Source organism: Elephas maximus, chromosome 12 (assembly GCF_024166365.1).
Source record: "Elephas maximus indicus isolate mEleMax1 chromosome 12, mEleMax1 primary haplotype, whole genome shotgun sequence".
Taxonomy (NCBI): Eukaryota; Metazoa; Chordata; class Mammalia; order Proboscidea; family Elephantidae; genus Elephas; species Elephas maximus.
In genome coordinates, this window is record NC_064830.1 from 88,145,216 (window position 1) to 88,164,374 (window position 19,159).

Genomic DNA, 19,159 nt, shown 5'->3' on the forward strand with positions numbered 1-19,159 from the left:
ACAAGTTCGTCTTGACAAGAGTTGAATAATACCACACAAGGATTGCTCAAGCTGTCTGCACCAAAGCACTAGGCTTGTGCTTCCCAGAAAACAGATTCTGAGTGCAGTTTCTCTTTACAAAGTTCTCCCATGGCCTTTGATGGTAGAATAAAGGATCGTGTCCTGATGCCTCAGGAAGGCAGATTGTAGCTCAACGTATGGGAGGATGTACGTCATCGTCATCATCATGGTCTTCTCTTTTAATAGAAATGTCTTTGTTATTTTCCTAATAACACAGGTTTGTTGCAAGGGAAAAAAAAAATCTAACCTCATAAAGAGAGTGAAGGTCACCCTATAATCACACCTCCATGTAGTGAGAGGTGTTAGTAGTTTGGTGTTTATCATTTTAGAATTAATACTTTTTTTTTTAATAAATTGCCTCAAATTAAGCATCCCTTATAACTTGATTTATTTATTTTTTACTTACCCACAAATTTCCAAAATCCTTCCATATCAGCCCACATAGATGTCACTCATATTTTCTCTCATAGTTGAATGAGAAAGAATAATTGATAGACATTTAGTTGTTTTCCAATTTTTCCATTCTTCCAAACAATGTTATGGGGAATATCCTTGCATGTATATCTAACAAGATGGTGAGTTCCCCATCACCAGGGGTACTTAAGCGGAGGCTGGAGTATCACCAGTCATAGAGCTCTAACTGGATTCAACATTGGATGGGAGGCTGGACCAGATAACAGCCCCAACCTCAACCTGAAGCACCAGCAACCTGGCCATATCCAGCATCTTTGGGTCAATAGATTCCACCCCACCATGCAGTGGGCTGCCCACATCTTCCTGCACTTCACAGCCCTAGCCTTGAACCAATTCCCCGATCCACCCCAGGATCCCAATTCTCATGGCTTCCTTCTTGAGATCCATCTTCTTCTGGGCCTCACGCTGGGCACCCCTTGGGCTCTCCTGGGACCCTCAGCCCTGGCAAGAGGGCCCCATGAGCCATAGGGCTATTGCTTAAGGAGAAAGGCAACCCAGCCTGGCATGGCCCCTCTTAGCCCCTCCCCAGTCACCTAACACTTGCTGAGAAGCCCCAAGTTCAATAGGTAGCATATCAAGTAACGCCTGCCACTTAATGAGTGTCTACAGTGCGCCAGGCCTCGTGCTGGGTTTGGGGGCCACAGGGATGACTCAGATGACCTTGAGATACTCATATTTGTTTTACACAAATGATCACAGCTTAGCATGCTAATTTTTAACCTAGAATGATGGTAAGAAGGTTGGCAGGCAGAATAGAGTTGGCAAAATTTTCTGTCAAAGTCCAGACAGTAAATATTTGAGGCTTTGTGGGCCACAGCTACTCAGCTCTGTCCTTGTAGCAAAAGTAGCCACAGACACAACAGAAACAAATGGGTGTGGCTGTGTTTCAGCAGAACTTATTTACGACGGAGTCCCTGGGTGGTACAAATGGTGACCAATAGGTTTGGGGTTTGAGTCCTCCCAGAGGTGCCTTGGAAGAAAGGCCTGGTGACCTACTTCCAAAAAGTCAGCCACTGAAAACTCCAGTTCTACTCTGACACATATGGGGTTGCCGTGAGTCTAAGTCAACTCAGTGGCAACTGGTGGTTTATTTACACCCACAGATGGTGGGCTGGATTTGGCCCTGTTCTTGCCTAGTGCTCCTCAACCTTGACTGCACATTGAAATCACCGGGGGAGTTTAAAAAAAAATACCCCAGGTGATTCTAATGTACAGCCAGCATGGAGGACCACTTGCGGGGAGGCCAGCAGAGGCCTCACAGAGAAAGCGACACCTGAGCTGTGTCTTGACATGCTCGCTTTTCCAAGAGGGAGCTGAGATCCAACCCTGGAGCTGCCTGTCTTCCTACTTGGCTGCATTGCCATTCTGGAAAAAGCTGGTTTCCTTAAGCAAATGCAGTCCTCTCTACCAGATTCACCAGCGAAAATAAAAGGCCTGCGGAGCCTGCAGGATCTTGGCAGTCATCTGCTGAGTGGCTAAGACTTGGCAGGAGTTATGGGCAAGGAATAATGACCCTTTGCGGGGCTAAGGGTGTCAGATGGCAGTGAATGCTGGCAGAAAACACACAGAGGACAGGGGATGCTTTGGGCATGAGTGAGAATTTGGGCCCTGCAGCGAGGAGGAAACTGGTTGAGCCTTAAACCAAAAAACACCAAACCCACTGCCATCAAGTTGATTCCAACTCATAGCGACCTATAGGACAGAGTACAACTGTTTCCATAGGATTTCCAAGGAGTGGCTGGTAGATTCGAACTGCTGATCTTTTGTTTGGCAGCCAAGCTCTTAACCACCATGTGACCAGAACTTCAGTTGAGCCTTAGGTCTACTATGTACAGGCAGCATGACCTTGTACCACACACTTAACAACTCCGAATCTCAGTTTTTGCATGTACAAAATGGACATAATAATGGTTATTATTGTTAGTTGCTATCAAGTCAGCTCCAACTCATGGCCATCTTCTGCATAACACAACAAAACGTTGCCTGGTCCTGGGTCATTTTCATCATCATTTGTATATTTGAGTCTGTAGTGACTATTCCAGGTCAATCCACCTCACTGAGGCTCTCCCTCATTTTTGCTGACCTTCTATTTGACCAAATATGATGCCCTTCCCTAGTTATTGATCTTTCCCAATGACTAAGGTAAGCAAAATAAAGTCTTGCCATCCTGGCTTCTAAAAACCATTCCAGCTGTATTTCTTCTAAGACTGATTTGTTTCTTCATCTGGCAGTCCACAATATATTCAATATTCTTTGCCAACATCACAATTCGAATGGATCAATTCTTCTGCCTCCTTTTTCACTCTCCTGCTTTTGCACACATATGAGGCTATTGAAAAGATCATGGCATAGGTGAGGCGCACCTTAGTCCTCAAAGTGACATCTCCACTTTTGAAAACTTTAAAGAGGTCTTTTGCAGTAGATTTGCCCAATACAATAGGCCGTTTGATTTCTTCACCGCTGCTTCCGTGACAGTGGTAGTTGTCATCTCAATACTAACGGTACCACCCCGCATCACTGGGATGTTGTAAGGATAAAGCATAGCACCTGGCACAGGTAAGGGCTCAGAACTTGTTAATTATCATTGTTAACTTGTTTAATAGTCTGTCTTCCCCAGTCAGCTCCAAGCTGAGAGAAAAGAGGTATGGAGTTTATCTCATTCTCTGCTTGTAGCCTCAAGGTCTAGCGCAGTTCCTGGCACAAAGTATCTCAAGTAATGTTAGGAAGGAAGGAAGGGAGAAGAAAGGAGGAAAGGAGGTGAGGAAATGGAGAAAGGCAGCCTGAAGCTAAGCACAGCTCAGAAAGGGGGCAACCATGGGTTGTCCAAGGATCCTGAACACTGTGTCGAAAGGAAGGAAAAACTACTAATGTCGCTGGGTGACAATTGCTTTGATTTGAACTGTAATTTCCTGTAGGAAATATGAACAGTAATTTCCGCAGGAAGTATGTGTTTTCTGAAGACGAATTTTTTTTTTTAATGGTGGCGTAAGAAATTACCCACAAATCTGCATCAGTGCCCTGGAGGGTTATGGCATGATGCTTGGTGTGAAGTGGGACTCAAACCAGGCAGCCGGAGGTCTGGGCAGTCCATGTACTCTGTTCACTGTTCATTCCCATGTGTCCCTTCCCCCTCCGGGTCTCGGTTTTCTCCTCTGTGCGGGGTTGGAGTGGTGGTTACATCACTTACCAGCTATTTGAGTCTGGACACGTCCCTTATGCTGAGTCTTGGTTTCCTCATATGATATTGTTCTCTGCTGTCAAATTGGCCTCCAACATATGATGACCCCATGCATAACAGAACAAAAAGCTGCCTGGTCCTGCCTAGGGTTTTCATTGGCTGATTTTCAGAAGTAGATTGCCAGGCCTTTCACCTAGTCCATCTTAGTCTGGAAGCTCTGCTGAAACCCATTCGGCATTATGGCAATGTTGCAAGCCTCCACCGACAGACAAGTGGTGGCTACGCATGAGGTACACTTACCTGGAATTGAACCTGTGTCTTCTACCACTAAACCACCACTGCCCCCTTCATCCTATGATACATGGGCATAATAATAGCACCTACCTCTTAGGATTGTTGAAAGGATTAAATGAGTTAATACATGAAACGGTCCATTTATTCAGAGTGCTTAGAACACTACTTGGCACACAGTAGGTGCTCAACAAATATATTACTATTATTGCTTGTCTTCGTTTCCTAGGGCTGCCATGACAAAATACAACAAAGTGGGTGGCTTTAAAGAATTTATTATCTTACAGTTCTGGAGGCTAGAAGTCCAAATCAGGGTATCGGCCATGTTGATTCCTTCCGAGGGCTCTGAGAAACTGTTCCCTGCCTCTCTCCCAGCTTCTGGTGGCTTCTGGCAATCCTTGGCTTATATCTGCTTCTGTAATCACTGGACGGACATCCTTCTGTCTAACTCTTCACGTCTGTTCTCCTCTTTTACAAGACACCACTCAGATGGGATTGGGATCCACACTACTCCGGTATGATCTTATGTTAACTGATAACATCTTCAAAGACCCTATTCCAAACAAGGTCACATACACAGGTACTAGGGGTTAGAACTTCAAAATACCTTTTTTTTGGGTACATAATTAATCTAAAACATTACTATTGTCATCATCCTCATCTCTGGGGGTCTTTTTATTTTCATTTATTTATTTTTTATTTATTGTGCTTTAAGTGAAAGTTTACAGATCAAGTCAGTCTCTCATACAAAAACTTATACACACCTTGCTATGTACTCCTAGCTGCTCTCTGCCTAATGAGACAGCACACTCCTCCTCTCCACCCTCTATTCCCTGTGTCCATTCAACCGGCTCCTATCCCCCTTTGCCTTCCCATCTCACCTTTAGACAAGAGCTGCCCACATAGTCTCATGTGTCTACTTGAGCCAAGAAGCTCACTCTTCACCAGTATCATTTTCTGTCTTATAGTCCAGTCCAATCCCTGTCTGAAGAGTTGGCTTCAGGAATAGTTTCAGACTTGGGCTAACAGAGAGTCTGGGGACCATGACCTCTGGGGTCCCTCTAGTCTCAGTCAGACCATTAAGTCTGATCTTTTTACAGGAATTTGAAATCTGCATCCCACTGTTCTTCTGCTCCGTCAGGGATTCTCTGTTGTGTTCCCTGTCAGGGCAGTCGTCAGTTGTAGCAGGGCACCATCTAGTTCTTCCTTCTCAGGCTGATGTAGTCTCTGGTTTTATATGGACCATTCTGTCTCTTGGGCTCATATTTACCTTGTGTCTTTCTTTATCTTTGGTGTTCTTCATTCTTCTTTGCTCCACTTGGGTCGAGACCAATTGATGCATCTTAGATGGCTGCCTGCTAGCATTTAAGACTCTGGGGGCCTTTTAAGCTCTGTCACTCTGTGACTCCACATTCACTTCCACCTCATGGTTCCCAACATGGGGGACAATTAATTTTAATATTTTCATTACTCTGCTTTCCTAAACGCACACACCCCCTTTCTTCCCTTCAGTCACTTAGATCTGAAACCACTGTGATGTCCTCAGAAAAGGGACCCTTCGGATGAAGCAGAAGAAGGCTTCAAAGAATCAAAAACCTTTGGATTTAGGGCAGAGGGGACCCCCAGTGTGTCACAGTACAGCCTTCTGCCCCTGGAGACACAGAGTCACCCCTAACTGGAGACAGGAGAGTCAAGAGTGAAAGCTAAGCTTGAGTTGATGCTGTGTGTCCCGGGAGGGGTGACAATAACAGATGTACCTGCTCAGACTTTTCAGTGAGAAATAAATGTCAAATGTTTTAAGCCCTTGTTATGTTGGATCTGTTTATACCCATTCAAACCCACATCCCAACCAATAAATAGCTCATCACAGGGTCGCCATCATCGTCAGTCTTATTATCATTCCCATTTTACAGATGTGAAAATTGAGGCTGAGATAGACTAGCGACTTGCCCAAAGCTTAGTGGTATGTCGATGAGTGTTAACAAGTTGGCTCACCAAAAGAAAAAAGAGCTCTGATTTGCAGAGTTTGTCAAATTCCATGGTGCAAACGCCCCCACCATGACTGACTTTAAGCTACCACGCATTAGTCGCCTGCCCCTGAACACAGAGGTGGGAAGAGGTATGCACCATGGGCCCCAGTGAGCCCGTGGGGCCAGCTCTGGCACACCCTAAAGTTGGCTGGTGCAGGGTTGGGACTCGAACTTAGTTGATATGTCCCTGGAGTGTAGCTTGCTCCCATTGCTCCCTGCGGACACCCCAGCAGTCAGGGGATTCTCCAGCCCCAGCCTGGATACACCCTGGGTTGTGAGGTCCTAGGGGAGGGTGATGTTAGAAACCTCCAGCTCTGGCTCTCCTACAACTGCCAGCAGCTGTACCAACAGTGCTCTAGGGGGTGACAGCAGGGTCACGCATCACTGTCCCGAGTAATCCACAGCAGACTGGGAAGACTGAGGCTAGGGGCTTACTCTTTTCTAGAGAAGTGTTCAGAGCAGTTGGCAGAACAGGGAGGCTCTGTGGATGGGACAGAACCCATGTCTTGTCTCCATGGGAAGCCCCACAGTACCAGTCTGCATAATTCCAGGGCCGAATGCAGCCACAGCAAGCCAGGTATCGGCAGCCAGGAGCTGGGCAGGCCTTGTCCCTGGTGTGCTCGGCATAGGTGCTGGGCACCCAGACCTCCCCAACACAGTGCTCCCGACATGTTGCCCACCTCAAGAGGCCCAGTGTGTGGCATCTTCGAAGCCAGCCACGCTCTTTCCCCGGCCCCAGGCTGGCTTCTGTTTCCCAAATCTCCAGCCACTGCCTGGTGCTAATAGTCTATGTGCTATGCCTCTCAAACTGCCTTCATGTCCAGTCCACCATGGACCTGTGCTTCTATAAAATACAACACAAGTGAGTTACTAGAAAATGAAAGGGAAAAAAACACATGCAAGCAGCAAGCTTGGACGTCCCAGCAATGCCAACTTGCTATGATAGTTTCTAAATGCTTATCTCAAGTTCAGTACAGTGGTTAAGTAATATGGCTAACAAAAAGGTTGGCAGTTCGAATCCACCAGCTGCTCCTTGGAAACCCTATGGGGCAGTTCTAATCTATCACCAAGGATGTTCACAAAGGGGCACTGGTGTGGGGACCACATTCTATCTAGAGGACCTTCTTCTTCCCCTTGCCTCGGCTAGCCACATCCATCTCCTGATCCCATGACCAGAGCTGCATCTGCTCTGTCCTGCGGCCCAGCCCAGCACTCCCCAAACTTTAAGACGTCCACAAGTCACCTGGGAAGTTTCTTAAAATATAGATTCTGACTCAGCAGGTCTGGGGTGGGGCCTGAGATTCTGCATTTCTGACAACCTTCCAGGTGAGGCCGATGCTGGTGGTTGGCAGGTCACGTTGGAGGAGCCTTTGGCTCTAGATGGAGCCCTGGTGGCACAGTGGTTGAGAGTTCAGCAGCTAACCAAAAGGTCAACAGTTTAAATCCACCAGCTGCTCCTTAGAAACCCTATAGGACAGTTCTATTCTGTCCTATAGGGTTGCTATGGGTCGGAATCAACTCAACGGCAACGGGTTTTTGGTTTTTGGCCTTGGAAATATGTGGCCCTCCACTAAGCTTCAACCCAGCCATCCTCCATGTGGCTGTAGGTGGCCATCCGATGGGCCCTGGGAGCCAGTCTCCTCCCCACAAGTCCTGGTTGCATATGGGCATCTCCAGAGAAGTTGTAGTGGTGCCAGTTGGGCCTGAGGACTACCTCCGAGCCTCCCAGGCACCTCCCTCCCATCGCTCATCTTCCCTCCAGTTGTCTGGTATTTAGGAGAAGATGTGGGTGTCCAGGGAGTGCCCATCCATCCCAAATGTCCCTTCCACATCCCTTTCATGGTTTCTCCACCTCCAGGACCACTGTGTGCTCTTCACCTTCCTTGCATGATGGCGTCGGTCAGCAATCTAATCGTGTGAGCCTGCTCGAGGTCCTGCAACCTCCGCGGCGCCATCTTTAATTTCTGGGCGCTGCACTTCTCTCAAGAATAAACAGTGATTTCAAAGGATCCTCACAGGGAGTGGCAGACGGTAAGGCAGCGAGAAGTAATATTCCAACAGTGAAAACAGACGGGGAAGTCGGAGTCGTGACTGAAGACATCGCAGAGGTTAAACATCCAGGCAACAGTTGTGGAGGACAAAGAGCACATTAATTTTCCATGATCAATTTACAATGGGATGGACAATGGAATTAAAAAGAATTTTGGGAAATAAATGACCACATCTAGTAAATTAAGATTCTATAACATCACATCAAAAGCGCCATTCCAAGATAGAAGGAAATAAATGGGTTTTTTAAGAAGATTCTTTTTTTTTTTCTTTATTTTATGAGTAATAGAATCATAATAAAAAGCATTTGGAAAATAACAGAGAAAAAGATACAGCTACCCACAGTTGTCAACACTGCAGTCTAGTCTTTATATGCAGCTTGAAGTTTTGTCTCTCCCTTCTTCAATACTGGGTTCTAAAAAAACACACCTAGATATTAGCACCTTGAGATGCTTTTCAGAACTGCATAAGTTAGAAATTTTTACTCAGAAATACAAATAATCACTAGCATTACTGGAGCCCTGGCCCCCATCCCATTGCCACCTTCAATAGCCTCTAAGCGGGTCCTGCCAGCCCCGAAAGCTCCACAGACAATGTGAAAACCTCTAGACTTGGTTTGCCTCACAAGTCCCTCCACCATCCAGACTTGGACACAGGAAACACAGCAGTAAGCAGAGTCACAAAAGTGGAGACCCCGAGGTGTGATGCTGGTCACCTCAGCTGGCATGTCGGGAAGGGGCCAAGCAAGTGGGACCTTGGCAGCTTCCAGAGGGCAGAGGTTACCCTTGTCTAATGGACTGCCCAGGGACAGACCCAAGGGGTCCCTCCAAAGACATCTTCCTTTCTGTTCTTTGTCACTCTCTCCATCCAGCCTACTGTTTGGGAGTGACAAGGTGAGTGGCCATGGATCCCTGTCTCCGTGGGCTTATACAAACAAAAATCTAAAACCCAAACCCATCACCATGGGGTTGATTCCAACTCTTAGCAACCCTATAGGACAGAGTAGAACTACCCCATAGGGTTTCCAAAGAGTGGCTGGTGGATTTGAACTGCCGACCTTTTTGTTGGCAGCCGAACGAGCTCTTAACCACTGTGCCACCAGGGCTCCTACAGAAACAAAGGCAACATTAAAACGAGGATAGGTTTTGTGGGGAGGGTTGGCAGGGCTGTGAGGGTGACATGGGAGGGGAATTTGGACAGATTAGGAATTGACAAAGGGGAGGAGGTAGGAGGCTCTCCAGGCAGAGAACAGCAGGGTCAGTCAGAGGTTTCCCCGGGGCCAGGAGAATGACTCATCTGGGCCCTGAGGCGGGCCAACAGGGGGTGTGGAGTGTGGGGAGAAGGATACAGGGCCAGATCACCAAGGGCCTTGTGAGGAATGTGAGGCCTTGAAGGTCACTCTGATGTTTTAGGCAGAAAGATGGGGGAAATGCTACCCTGATCACATTTGCATATTGCATGGTATTCTGGCTGCTGTGAGAACTGATCAGAAGAGGAAATGGATGTGGGAAGACCACTCAGGAGGTTGTTGGATTTATCCAGGAGGGCGCTGACAAAGCACTGAGCTAGGTGAAGGCACTGGGGACAAGGGAAGTCAGCTAATGGAGAGAACACCCAATGGATGTGTGAGATTTGACGAGGTTAGGGGACGACGGGAAGGTCAGGAAGGACTTGCAGATTTTGGTCTTGTACAGTACAGCGTTGACGGAGAAAGACGCTGAAATGGGGTTGGGCTTGGAGGACAGTGGCATGAATGAGTTCAGTCTTGGATATGTTGATTTGAGGTGACCTTGAGGAACGTGAAGAGGCAAGTGGACATGAGCTGGGCAGACTGAAGAGGACTCCGTGGACATGGGAGTCCCTGGTGTAAGCATGGCCACCGAGGCTGTGGACTCAGGAGATAACGTAGACTGAGGAGAGAAGGGGGCCTGGAGTGGGACCCTGGGAGCATCAGCACAGAACCAAATGAAGAAGGAGGGCCAGGAGGAGGCCAAGGAGGGGGATAAGGCTATAAAAGAAACGGAGAAGGAACAGTGAGGGGATCAAACCCAGGAAGAGTGGATCTTGGGAGCCGATTCAGAGAGGGTGTGTATGCGGCTGCCGCCAGGTGCTTTGGTGGAATGAGGAGTGGAAACCAGACTGGAGTGGGCTGTGAAGCGAGTGGGTGGTGAGGAAGTAGAGTTGAGTCCTTCAAATCGGTTTCCCTACAACTGACAGGAGAGAGAAGGGCTGGGGTTGCGGATCAATGTGCTGCCTCCAGGCCAATCACCACTGTGTCCACACCCCAGCTCCCTGATCGAGGTTGGGATGCTTCCTGTTGGCCTCAGAGCCCAGTGAGGAAGGAAGGAGGCTTTGGGAGGGTTTCCTCTCCATCTTGGGAAGATAAATTCACTCCCTGGGTGGTGCAAATGGTTAACACACTTGGCTGCTAACTGAAAGGCTGGAGGTTCATGTCCACTTGGAGGTGACTTGGAAGAAAGGCCTGGTGATTTACTTCCGAAAAATCAGCCAGTAAAAACCGTATGTGGCACAGTTCAACTCTGACACACATGGGGTCACCATGAGTTGGAGTCCACCCGATGGCAGCTGGTTTTTAATATTCAAATAGCTGCTACCACCACCACCCCACACCACCCCACACCAGACCTGTAGGTCTGATGAATGCTTCACGTGTCTTTCAAAACTTGGCTCAAGGGTCTCTTCCGTGAAGCCTTTTCTATCCTATACCTCCCCTGCCCTGGGTGGGACTGATGGCTCTGGCCTTGCAGCTACATCTCGGTGATCCCCACCACGGTACCCACACACATCTGTCTCACCCACTGGACTGAGCCAGGGGGCTTCAGGGGCCAAGCACATAATGCAAGAGCCAGGGCTCTGAGGGGTAGCTGCTCCTCTGCTCTAGTGAAGGGTGCCCCACAGGAACGCAGGCCCACCGTGGCCAGATCTTTGGCTTTTTTAGGAGAAACCAGAAACCTCGATCTTTAACATGAGATCTCCTGATTTTAACAACACAGCCCCAAATTAAGAATTTCTAAAACCACCATGGGGCCAAGCACTACTGGTGGCATAGTTAACAGCTACAGCTGCTAACCAAAAGGTCCGCAGTTCAAATTCACCAGCGGCTCCTTGGAAACCCTGTGGGGCAGTTTTACTCTGTCCTATAAGGTCACTATGAGTCAGAATCAACTCCAGGGCAACTTTTTTTTTTTTTAATGGGGTCAAACAGCACAGCTTCAGGCAGGATTCTCCGAGACCGCCAATGTGCAGTGTGACCCTTCCTCAGACAGGGGGCGCCCTTCAGGATTCTCCAAGGGTCTCCAGTGTGCAGCGTGATCCCTCCTCAGGCAGGGGGCGCCCTGTACCCAGGGAGGTCTCTGAAAGGGTGGAGGGGGGGACCCTGGCTTTGCGCCAGAAACTTGTGTCATCTCATGTTATCCTCACAAGGAAGAATAAGCATTAGCCCATTTTCCAGCCAGGAAAACTGAAGCTCAAAGAGGCGCAGGGACTTACCTGAGGACTCACAGCTAGTAAACAAAGCCTGGCCTACTTCTTCATGCACTCCACAGCGCTAAACGCGTGCACACAGGCAAGACACTTGCAACAGTGCCTGTTAACAATAGAATTAATTATGAGTCCTAATGAGCACTGTGACTTACTGAGCCTTTTCTTCCTAGGTGCTGGGACAGGGTGGAGACACTAATCTAGTGCGCATGCGAAGGAGGCAGGCAAATGAACAAACAAGTATTGCGCCGGAGCGAGACCGGCTAAAGAGAGAGGCGCCCTGACAGGGCGATCCGGTCACTGTGAAGGAGGCGCAATGTCTAGCTGTGGCTGAATTCCCTGCAAGTCCGATCCAACAGGTCTCATTTTCATTTACATGTTGTTAAACCAGATCTGAACATAAAGTATTCAAGAAAGACCAATCTGCAAATATTTACCTTTCACTCGGCAGCTTTCAAACTGCACCCCCCCCCCCCGGAGGTTCCATTAAGATGCCCTTCTAGGGGACAACAGACAGGGTGATGGTACCAAAAAACCAAACCCCAGACAGGGTGATGCTACCAAAAACCTAAACCCATTGCCGTGGAGGCGACTCCGGCTGCCCCACAGAGTTTCTAAGGAGCTGCTGCTGGATTCGAACTGCGGACATTTTGGTCAGCAGGCAAACACTTAACCACTGCCCCACCGGGGTAATGTTGTAAGGGTTTAATTCCAAATGGTTCTCAGGCTGGGACAGGTGAAGTTGCTCAGAGTCAGGGGAGTATAGGGTCTCCTCAACACACTTGTGTACTGGCCTCTCTGTCTACACACACACACACACACACACACACACACACACACACACACACACACTACCATATTTCAAAACTCCTGGAGCCCATTCAGAATCTGCCTAATGGCTCCTCAGACTCCTCAGCCTCCATGAGAGAAGATACCAGTGGAGTGAGGAGAGGAAAATGGTTCAAGAGCTTTCTGTTCCCTCATCCCATGGCACCCTCAATCAGGTGGACAGCACAAATGGCATAGATGAAGTGGGATCCACAATGTCCCCCACAAGCGTTTCCCCACTGACAGGAAGGCTGGGTTTGGGACACATGGGGAAGGGAGACCAGCAGCCCTCTCCCATAACACGCATCATCCCATACCCCCATTCTGCATCCACGACCTATCTCTGGCCTGACTCACGCCTCACAGATGGGAATCCCCCCGCCACCCTTACCCTGTGACCCAGGTCCTACCTCAGTGTGGGGCAGAGTTTACTGATCAGTCATGAGAGGTGCACAGCAAGGGGAATGACTGGGTGGCTCGGAGCTAGCCTGCCTGGGTTCAAATTCTGGCTCTGTCACTTCCCAGCTGTGTGACTTTGGGCAAGTCACTCCACCTCTCTGTGCTTCAATTTCACATCTATAAAATGGGAATGATGATAAGACCTACCTCACAGATTGTTGTGGGAATCAGTTGAGTACCATCTAAAGCATTTAGAAGACGGCCGAGCACAGGGTAAGCACAATATAAGCATTTGCTGTAGTTATTGATAGGATTTTTACCAGTATTATCTAAAATTCCATCTCCATCTGCATCCTAAACTAATTATTACCAAGGTCATACTTCACCCTGGGTCCAGTGAAGGCATTAGTAGCACAGGCGACAGTAACTCTCTCTCTTTGTCTCTCTCTCTCTCACACACACACACACACACACACACACAGAACACACATATGATGTCCTCTGTGTGCCAGGCACTATGCCAGCCCTTTACATAGGTTATCACATTTGAGCTTTCCCAAGGTCCTGAGAGCTCTAGAATCTCTCATTGTGGGTTACAAGAAACAGGGCTCAGAGAGGCTCAGTGGCTGGCTCCAAGTCACAAAGCAGCAAAGAACTGGAATCCTGACTCAGATCTGGGGGCCTCCAAACTCCCTGCTCTTTCCACAGGACCCTCTGTTCCCCAGGAAGTAGTAAACGTGGGCAGGTGGGGCCACAGATGTCTTTCCCTTGTGTCCCTGGCTGCAGTTTCGGGACACTGGCTGATGCAGAATTTCAGCCCTGCTTCTGAGCTCGCCTGCAAAGCTTCGAGGAGATCTCTCTGTGAGCTCTGAGCTCTTTGTAGGGAAGGCACCAGATAGATAAATAAATAAATAAGTAGAACAGCCCAGCTAAGCTGAAATGCTCTCCTCGGAGGGGAAGGGAAATAAAATTTGATGAACCTCTGCATAATGTTCAAGTTAGGGACGTGTGAAATGATATTCTGCGCATATGCTGGGAAGCATCCATCTTCCCCCACATCACCGGGGCCTGAGCAGTGAGGGACCATGCAAATTGGGGCACCACAAACAGCAGCTCCCTGCTGGAGGGGTACAGAGAGGTTGTAGTCTACCTCAGCAATAGAAGGTGCGTTTTGCCCACAGATGCCCGAGGAGGTGGACCTCCCACAGCCAAGGTGACAACTGACCAGAGGGTTAACTGAACTGTTTTAGACATCAGGCTGCTCATATTCCTGCAATAAACATTTACTGAGCACCTACTCTGGGCCCTGGGCTATGCCACCTTCCCAGTGAACGTGTCCTCTCCACATCTGGGCTGAGGAGGCAATCCCGATCTGGCAACAGCTGATAGCACATCTACCTGTGCTGGGCACAGCATCTCTCCCAGGACAACAGCTGATAGCACGTCTACCTGTGCTGGGCACAGCATCTCTCCCAGGACAACAGCTGATAGCACGTCTACCTGTGCTGGGCACAGCATCTCTCCCAGGACTTAGGAATGGGGTGCTGGGACCTGAATCTGTTAGATGGAGGCTTGAGATGAAAGGGCATGAGGAAGTCAGGGTGGAAATCTCCAAAGAGAAAACTCAGCCAATCACCAAAAATCATTTAATGAGCACCTACTATGTGCCTATAGAGGACCAACGAGGGTGAGGGAGACCCCGGGTGAGAGGGACTGGCACAACAGCCTCAGTGAAGGGCTCGAACACACCAGCAATCATAAGGTGATGCAGGACTGGGCAGTGTTTCATTCTGTTGTACATAAGGTTGCCATGAGTCAGAGTTGACTCGAGGGCAGCTATCTATCATCTATCTATCTATCTGTCTGTCTATCTAATGTACCTATCTACCTATCTAATCTATCTATCTATCTAATCTACCTATCTAATCTATCTATCTATCATCTATCTCCATCCATCCATCCATCCATCCATCCATCCATCCATCCATCCATCCATCCATCCATCCATCCATCCATCCATCCATCATCTGTCTATCTAGTGCAGGTGCTCAGGATAGACTGGGGAACGAGACAACCAAAGCCTTCTATCATGGAGCTCACAATCTACAAACAATAGACTAGCAAACAAGAGAAATAAACAATGTCCAGTTGAGCCAGATGCTATGAAAAGACGGTAATGGGATAAAAAGTGATGAGGACAGGGTGGTGGGAGGGTGCAGATTTAGACCAAGTGAATAAGGATGGCATCACTGAGCATGGAGCATCTGAGCTGAGACAGGAGTGCACCAGCCTTGTGAGGGTCTGAAAGAAGAGGGTTCCAGGCAAGGGGCACAGCAAGTGCAAAGGTCCTGAGGTGGGAATGAGCTTAGAGTGCTCAAGGGACGGAAAAGAGGCCCACGTGGCAGAGGAGAGACGGTGAGTCTGTAATAGAGAGGTCCCTGTGGGGTCCCACCAGGCCCCACCATGTGACTCCTCTGCTTGGAGCCCTTCCACGTGCCCCACAGAGAGGCCAACTCTTCAGCACTGCCCAGCTCTACCGCCTCCTTTCTCCCTTTCCCTTCTCAGACTCTGACCTTCATCATCTTGAAAGCTTTTCAGTTCCCTGCCACTGAAAGGCATCAACCAAAAAAAAAAAAAAAAAAACCTATTGCCATCAAGTCGATTCCGACTTACAGCGACTCTATAGGACAGAGTAGAACTGCCCCATAGAGTTTTCAAGGAGCACCTGGTGGATTTGAACTGCTGACCTTTTGGTTAGAAGCTTTAGCTCTTAACCACTACACCGCCAGGGTTTCCCTGGAAGGCATCAGTGTATGTCTAATTCTGGTGCCCTGGAAACAGGCCCTGTCATAGGGATCTGGGTACAGGTCATGTATTTGGGAGGTGGCCCCAGGTTTCTGCTGAAAGCAACTGGGGCTGGACCCGATGGAGACCTCTGGGAGGACAGCATGCCTCAGCGCTGTCTCATCCAAGGGCTTAGGAAGCTGGGGTCCTCATTCACCAACTTCTACCAGTCGATGGTTGAAAGCTGCTCCTAGGAGCATCAATGCCCTGGAGTCCCAGTGAGCCTATGTGTGGACAGATACCCCAGGGTCAGAGAGAGCCCTCCAGCTGAGAGTCACATGTGTGGTAGTAAGAAGCCCCAACCTGCACAAGAACCCCAGTGCTGAGCAGACACCAGCGGGCACAGCAGCATCTCTGTGGACTCGAGCTGGACTGCCCGCTTTTGCTTCTACCTCTGCCTCTCCCATCTGGGTGGCCTGATCTCCAAGGGCACCGCCAGCTCTGACTTTCTTTATTTCTCTTAACAGCCATGCAGACCTGGGTCCTAACTCCCCCTCCAGCACTGTGCAACCTTAAGTGTCTTAACTTCTCTGAGCCTAGGTTTTCCTCATCTGTCAAATGAGACTAATAGTACTAACTGCATAGGGCATTGTCAGTGAAGTGAAGTGCATCAGGCGCAGGACCCAGTACACAAGGAGTCCTCAGAGATGTTAGCTGTCATGGTTGACTCTGACCTCGGGCTGCTGTCCCATCGCTTCTCGTCCAGGAAGAAAAGCTGAAGAGCATGGGGGCTCCAGGCCCAGATATACCGTTCTACAGGGACAGGAGCTCAGGATGGACAGGCTAGGGTGTGGCCAGGACGAAAGTCAGCGCAGCCCTCTCCCTGTCTCTGCTACCACTGACTGAGACAAGCCTGGGAGGCAGATGGAGCTCAGATAGAGCAGCATATGCTGCGATGATGTGGGACCTGCTGTGCACACAGGCACATCTGCTCTGGGGATGTAGGGTGTTCTGAAGGAGGGCTGAGGAGTGACCAGGCCCAGTGGCCCCCCTCAGCCCAGAAGACACTAGAGCAGCTAAAGAGGTGCAGGTTAGAAGCAAGCTGGAGAGCAGTCCGTGGTGGCTAGCCCACAAGAACGCTTTTGGATGGATCCAGAAGGACAAGAGCAGAAGGTGAGGCAGATACAGCAGGACCACTGGGAGGGAGGAAGGGCTCAGAAAGCCCAGGTCTCAGGCTGATGATGCTCTGAGTAGCTTCATCAGTAGAAGGTGTCTGGGAGGAGTTCTGCCTAAGGATATCTTCAGCTTCTGAAATACTGCCAGCCAGCCAGCCATCTGTCTGTCTGTCCTTCCCTCATCTGTCCATCTATCCATCCATCTGTCCGTCCGTCCGTTCATCCAACCGTCCATCCATCCATCTATTCACCCAGCCATTCAGCCATCCATCTATCCACTCACTCACCTAGCCATCCATCCATCTACCCAGCCATCCAGCCATCTATCCATTAATCTATCTACACATTCATTCATACCTCTACCCACCTATGTATCCACTCATCCATCCATCCCTTCATCTATCTACCATTTATTGTCACCTCTTCTATTCCCAGCTGGGCTCTGAGGACTCAGGTGATCAGATGTAGCTACTAATCTTGAGGAGCTCTCCTCCTCTAGCAGCCATCACCAGTCCCAATGCTGGGTTCTCTTTTCACTCAGTGCTGTGACAGAGTCCAAGAAAGATACCTTGGTTCAGCCTATTTATGCTTCTGTCATGGCCCTAAGAGCATAGTGCCAAATGGAAAACACTCTAACTTAGTTCCCTTCTGGGTTTCTCAGGCCTTTGATCACGCAAGCCCAAGGCAACCTCATGCCCCACAAAACATTAAAATTCCCCAAACAGTCCAGCCTAGTGTGGTCCAAACTCTGCCTCACCCAGCCTGCGTCTTCCTCCCCACCGTTTCCCAGAAAACCTTTGTCAGACCACTCCACTTTTTGGCTGAGGCCCTGTAGCCACAGAGCCCAGGCCCTGGGCTTCAGATTCCCAGCGGTGGCTGGAGGTGACTCCATGTGCACTGACCTCTCCCGGAAGTACTTGATGGCCTCAGGGTCTATGAAGGTCGGCTCCTCCCGGTAGCCCTGCTCAAAGACCTTGCGCTTGTGCCGGAACTCAATGACCGTCTTGGTGTAGGAGTTGAGCGTGGTGACAGAGGCTGCCATGCAGCAGGTAAAGGAGCCCCACGCCAGGCTGCCAAGAGATCAGGAGAGAGATGCCACAGTGAGGGTGGGCAGGGGATAGTAAATCTCCTACCAAACCATACCTTTATCCATTCCTGCATGGCTGCCTCCCAGGGAGGACCCTGAGCAGGTGCTGCAGTAGAGAAGAATAAGACATGGTTTCTGCCCCACTCAGTCTGCTCTGGGAGGCAGAATTATCTGTACAACGTGATGCTGATATGACAAGAGTTCATTATTCAGAGGCAAGAAGAGGGCGAGTCATTTCACCCAAGGGGGCTGTCATTAGGAAGAGTTACACAGCACACAAAAATGCTTACACTGGGTCTTGTAGGATAAGTGAGTGTTTGCCAGGGGAAAGTGTATTCCAGGAGAAGGAAACAGCATAGGCAAAGCCACAGCCCATAGGGAGCATCCCACACTGTAGGAGGCATGGGATGTTAGAGTGAAAAAAGCATAAGATTAGTTCGAGTTGATTATGCAGGAGTAGAGAGGGCCAGACATCCTAAAAGCTGGTTTTTCATGAGCTCTGGTGGCACAGTGGTTAAGAGCTTGGCTGCTAACCAAAAGGTGGCAATTCAAATTCACCAGCCGCTCCTTGGAAACCCTATGGGGCAGTTCTACTGTGTCCTATATTGTCACTATCAGAGCCAACTTGATGGTGCCTAACAACAACAACAAACTACTTTTGTTCATGTGTGATCTTGGGCAAGATGCTTAACCTCTCTGGCTCATATTCCTCATGTCCACTGAAAAATGGACATAATAATAGCGTTGTTGAATGAGTAAAAGGAGATGATTCATTAAAAAATCTTAGAACAGTGCCTGGCACACAGTAGGCACTCAAGAAAGTTTGCTATTGTTAATACCATCACTATTGTTATTAACATTTTCGCTACCCACTTCTCTATGACTTGGTTTCCAAGCTCTCCCTCTGGGATATTGTTACAATAATCTGTTGGCTTGCTACTCCACACTGTCTCTCTCCACAGCTGGGGACTCTTGGCTACACTCATCTGATGTGTATGTTGAGCCAGGTCAATGCTGGAGACTCCGACCTGTCCACGTCTGGAAAGAAGGGAAGGGGAGGTGTGGAGTGAGGAGACAGCCAGCCAGGTGCTAGTCCTTCTATGACCATTCCTGTTCCAGAAATGGCCTCCTGCCTGATTCCTCTGGCCAAGACTGTGCAATAACATTTAGTACCAGAAGCGGGGTGCCTGCCTTGCTCTAGCTACACTTGGTCTGTATCTGGGTCTCTTTATCCTGTACTCTGCCTTGATACCTGATTTCCTCCAAATCAAGGGCTCAGTTTTGCTGTTGCCAGCCCTGTACT

The 19,159-nt window shown here is 49.0% G+C and overlaps 1 protein-coding gene across 1 annotated transcript in view; it reads right to left on the reverse strand.

The window, feature by feature from the left end:
* GSG1L (GSG1 like) overlaps nt 1-19,159 on the reverse strand; it is a 275,202-nt gene that overhangs the window by 16,292 nt on the left and 239,751 nt on the right. Inside the window, exon 5 of the mRNA XM_049904399.1 lies at nt 17,672-17,839. Coding sequence (XP_049760356.1) covers nt 17,672-17,839 — 168 coding nt within the window. The remainder of the gene's footprint in view (nt 1-17,671; nt 17,840-19,159) is intronic.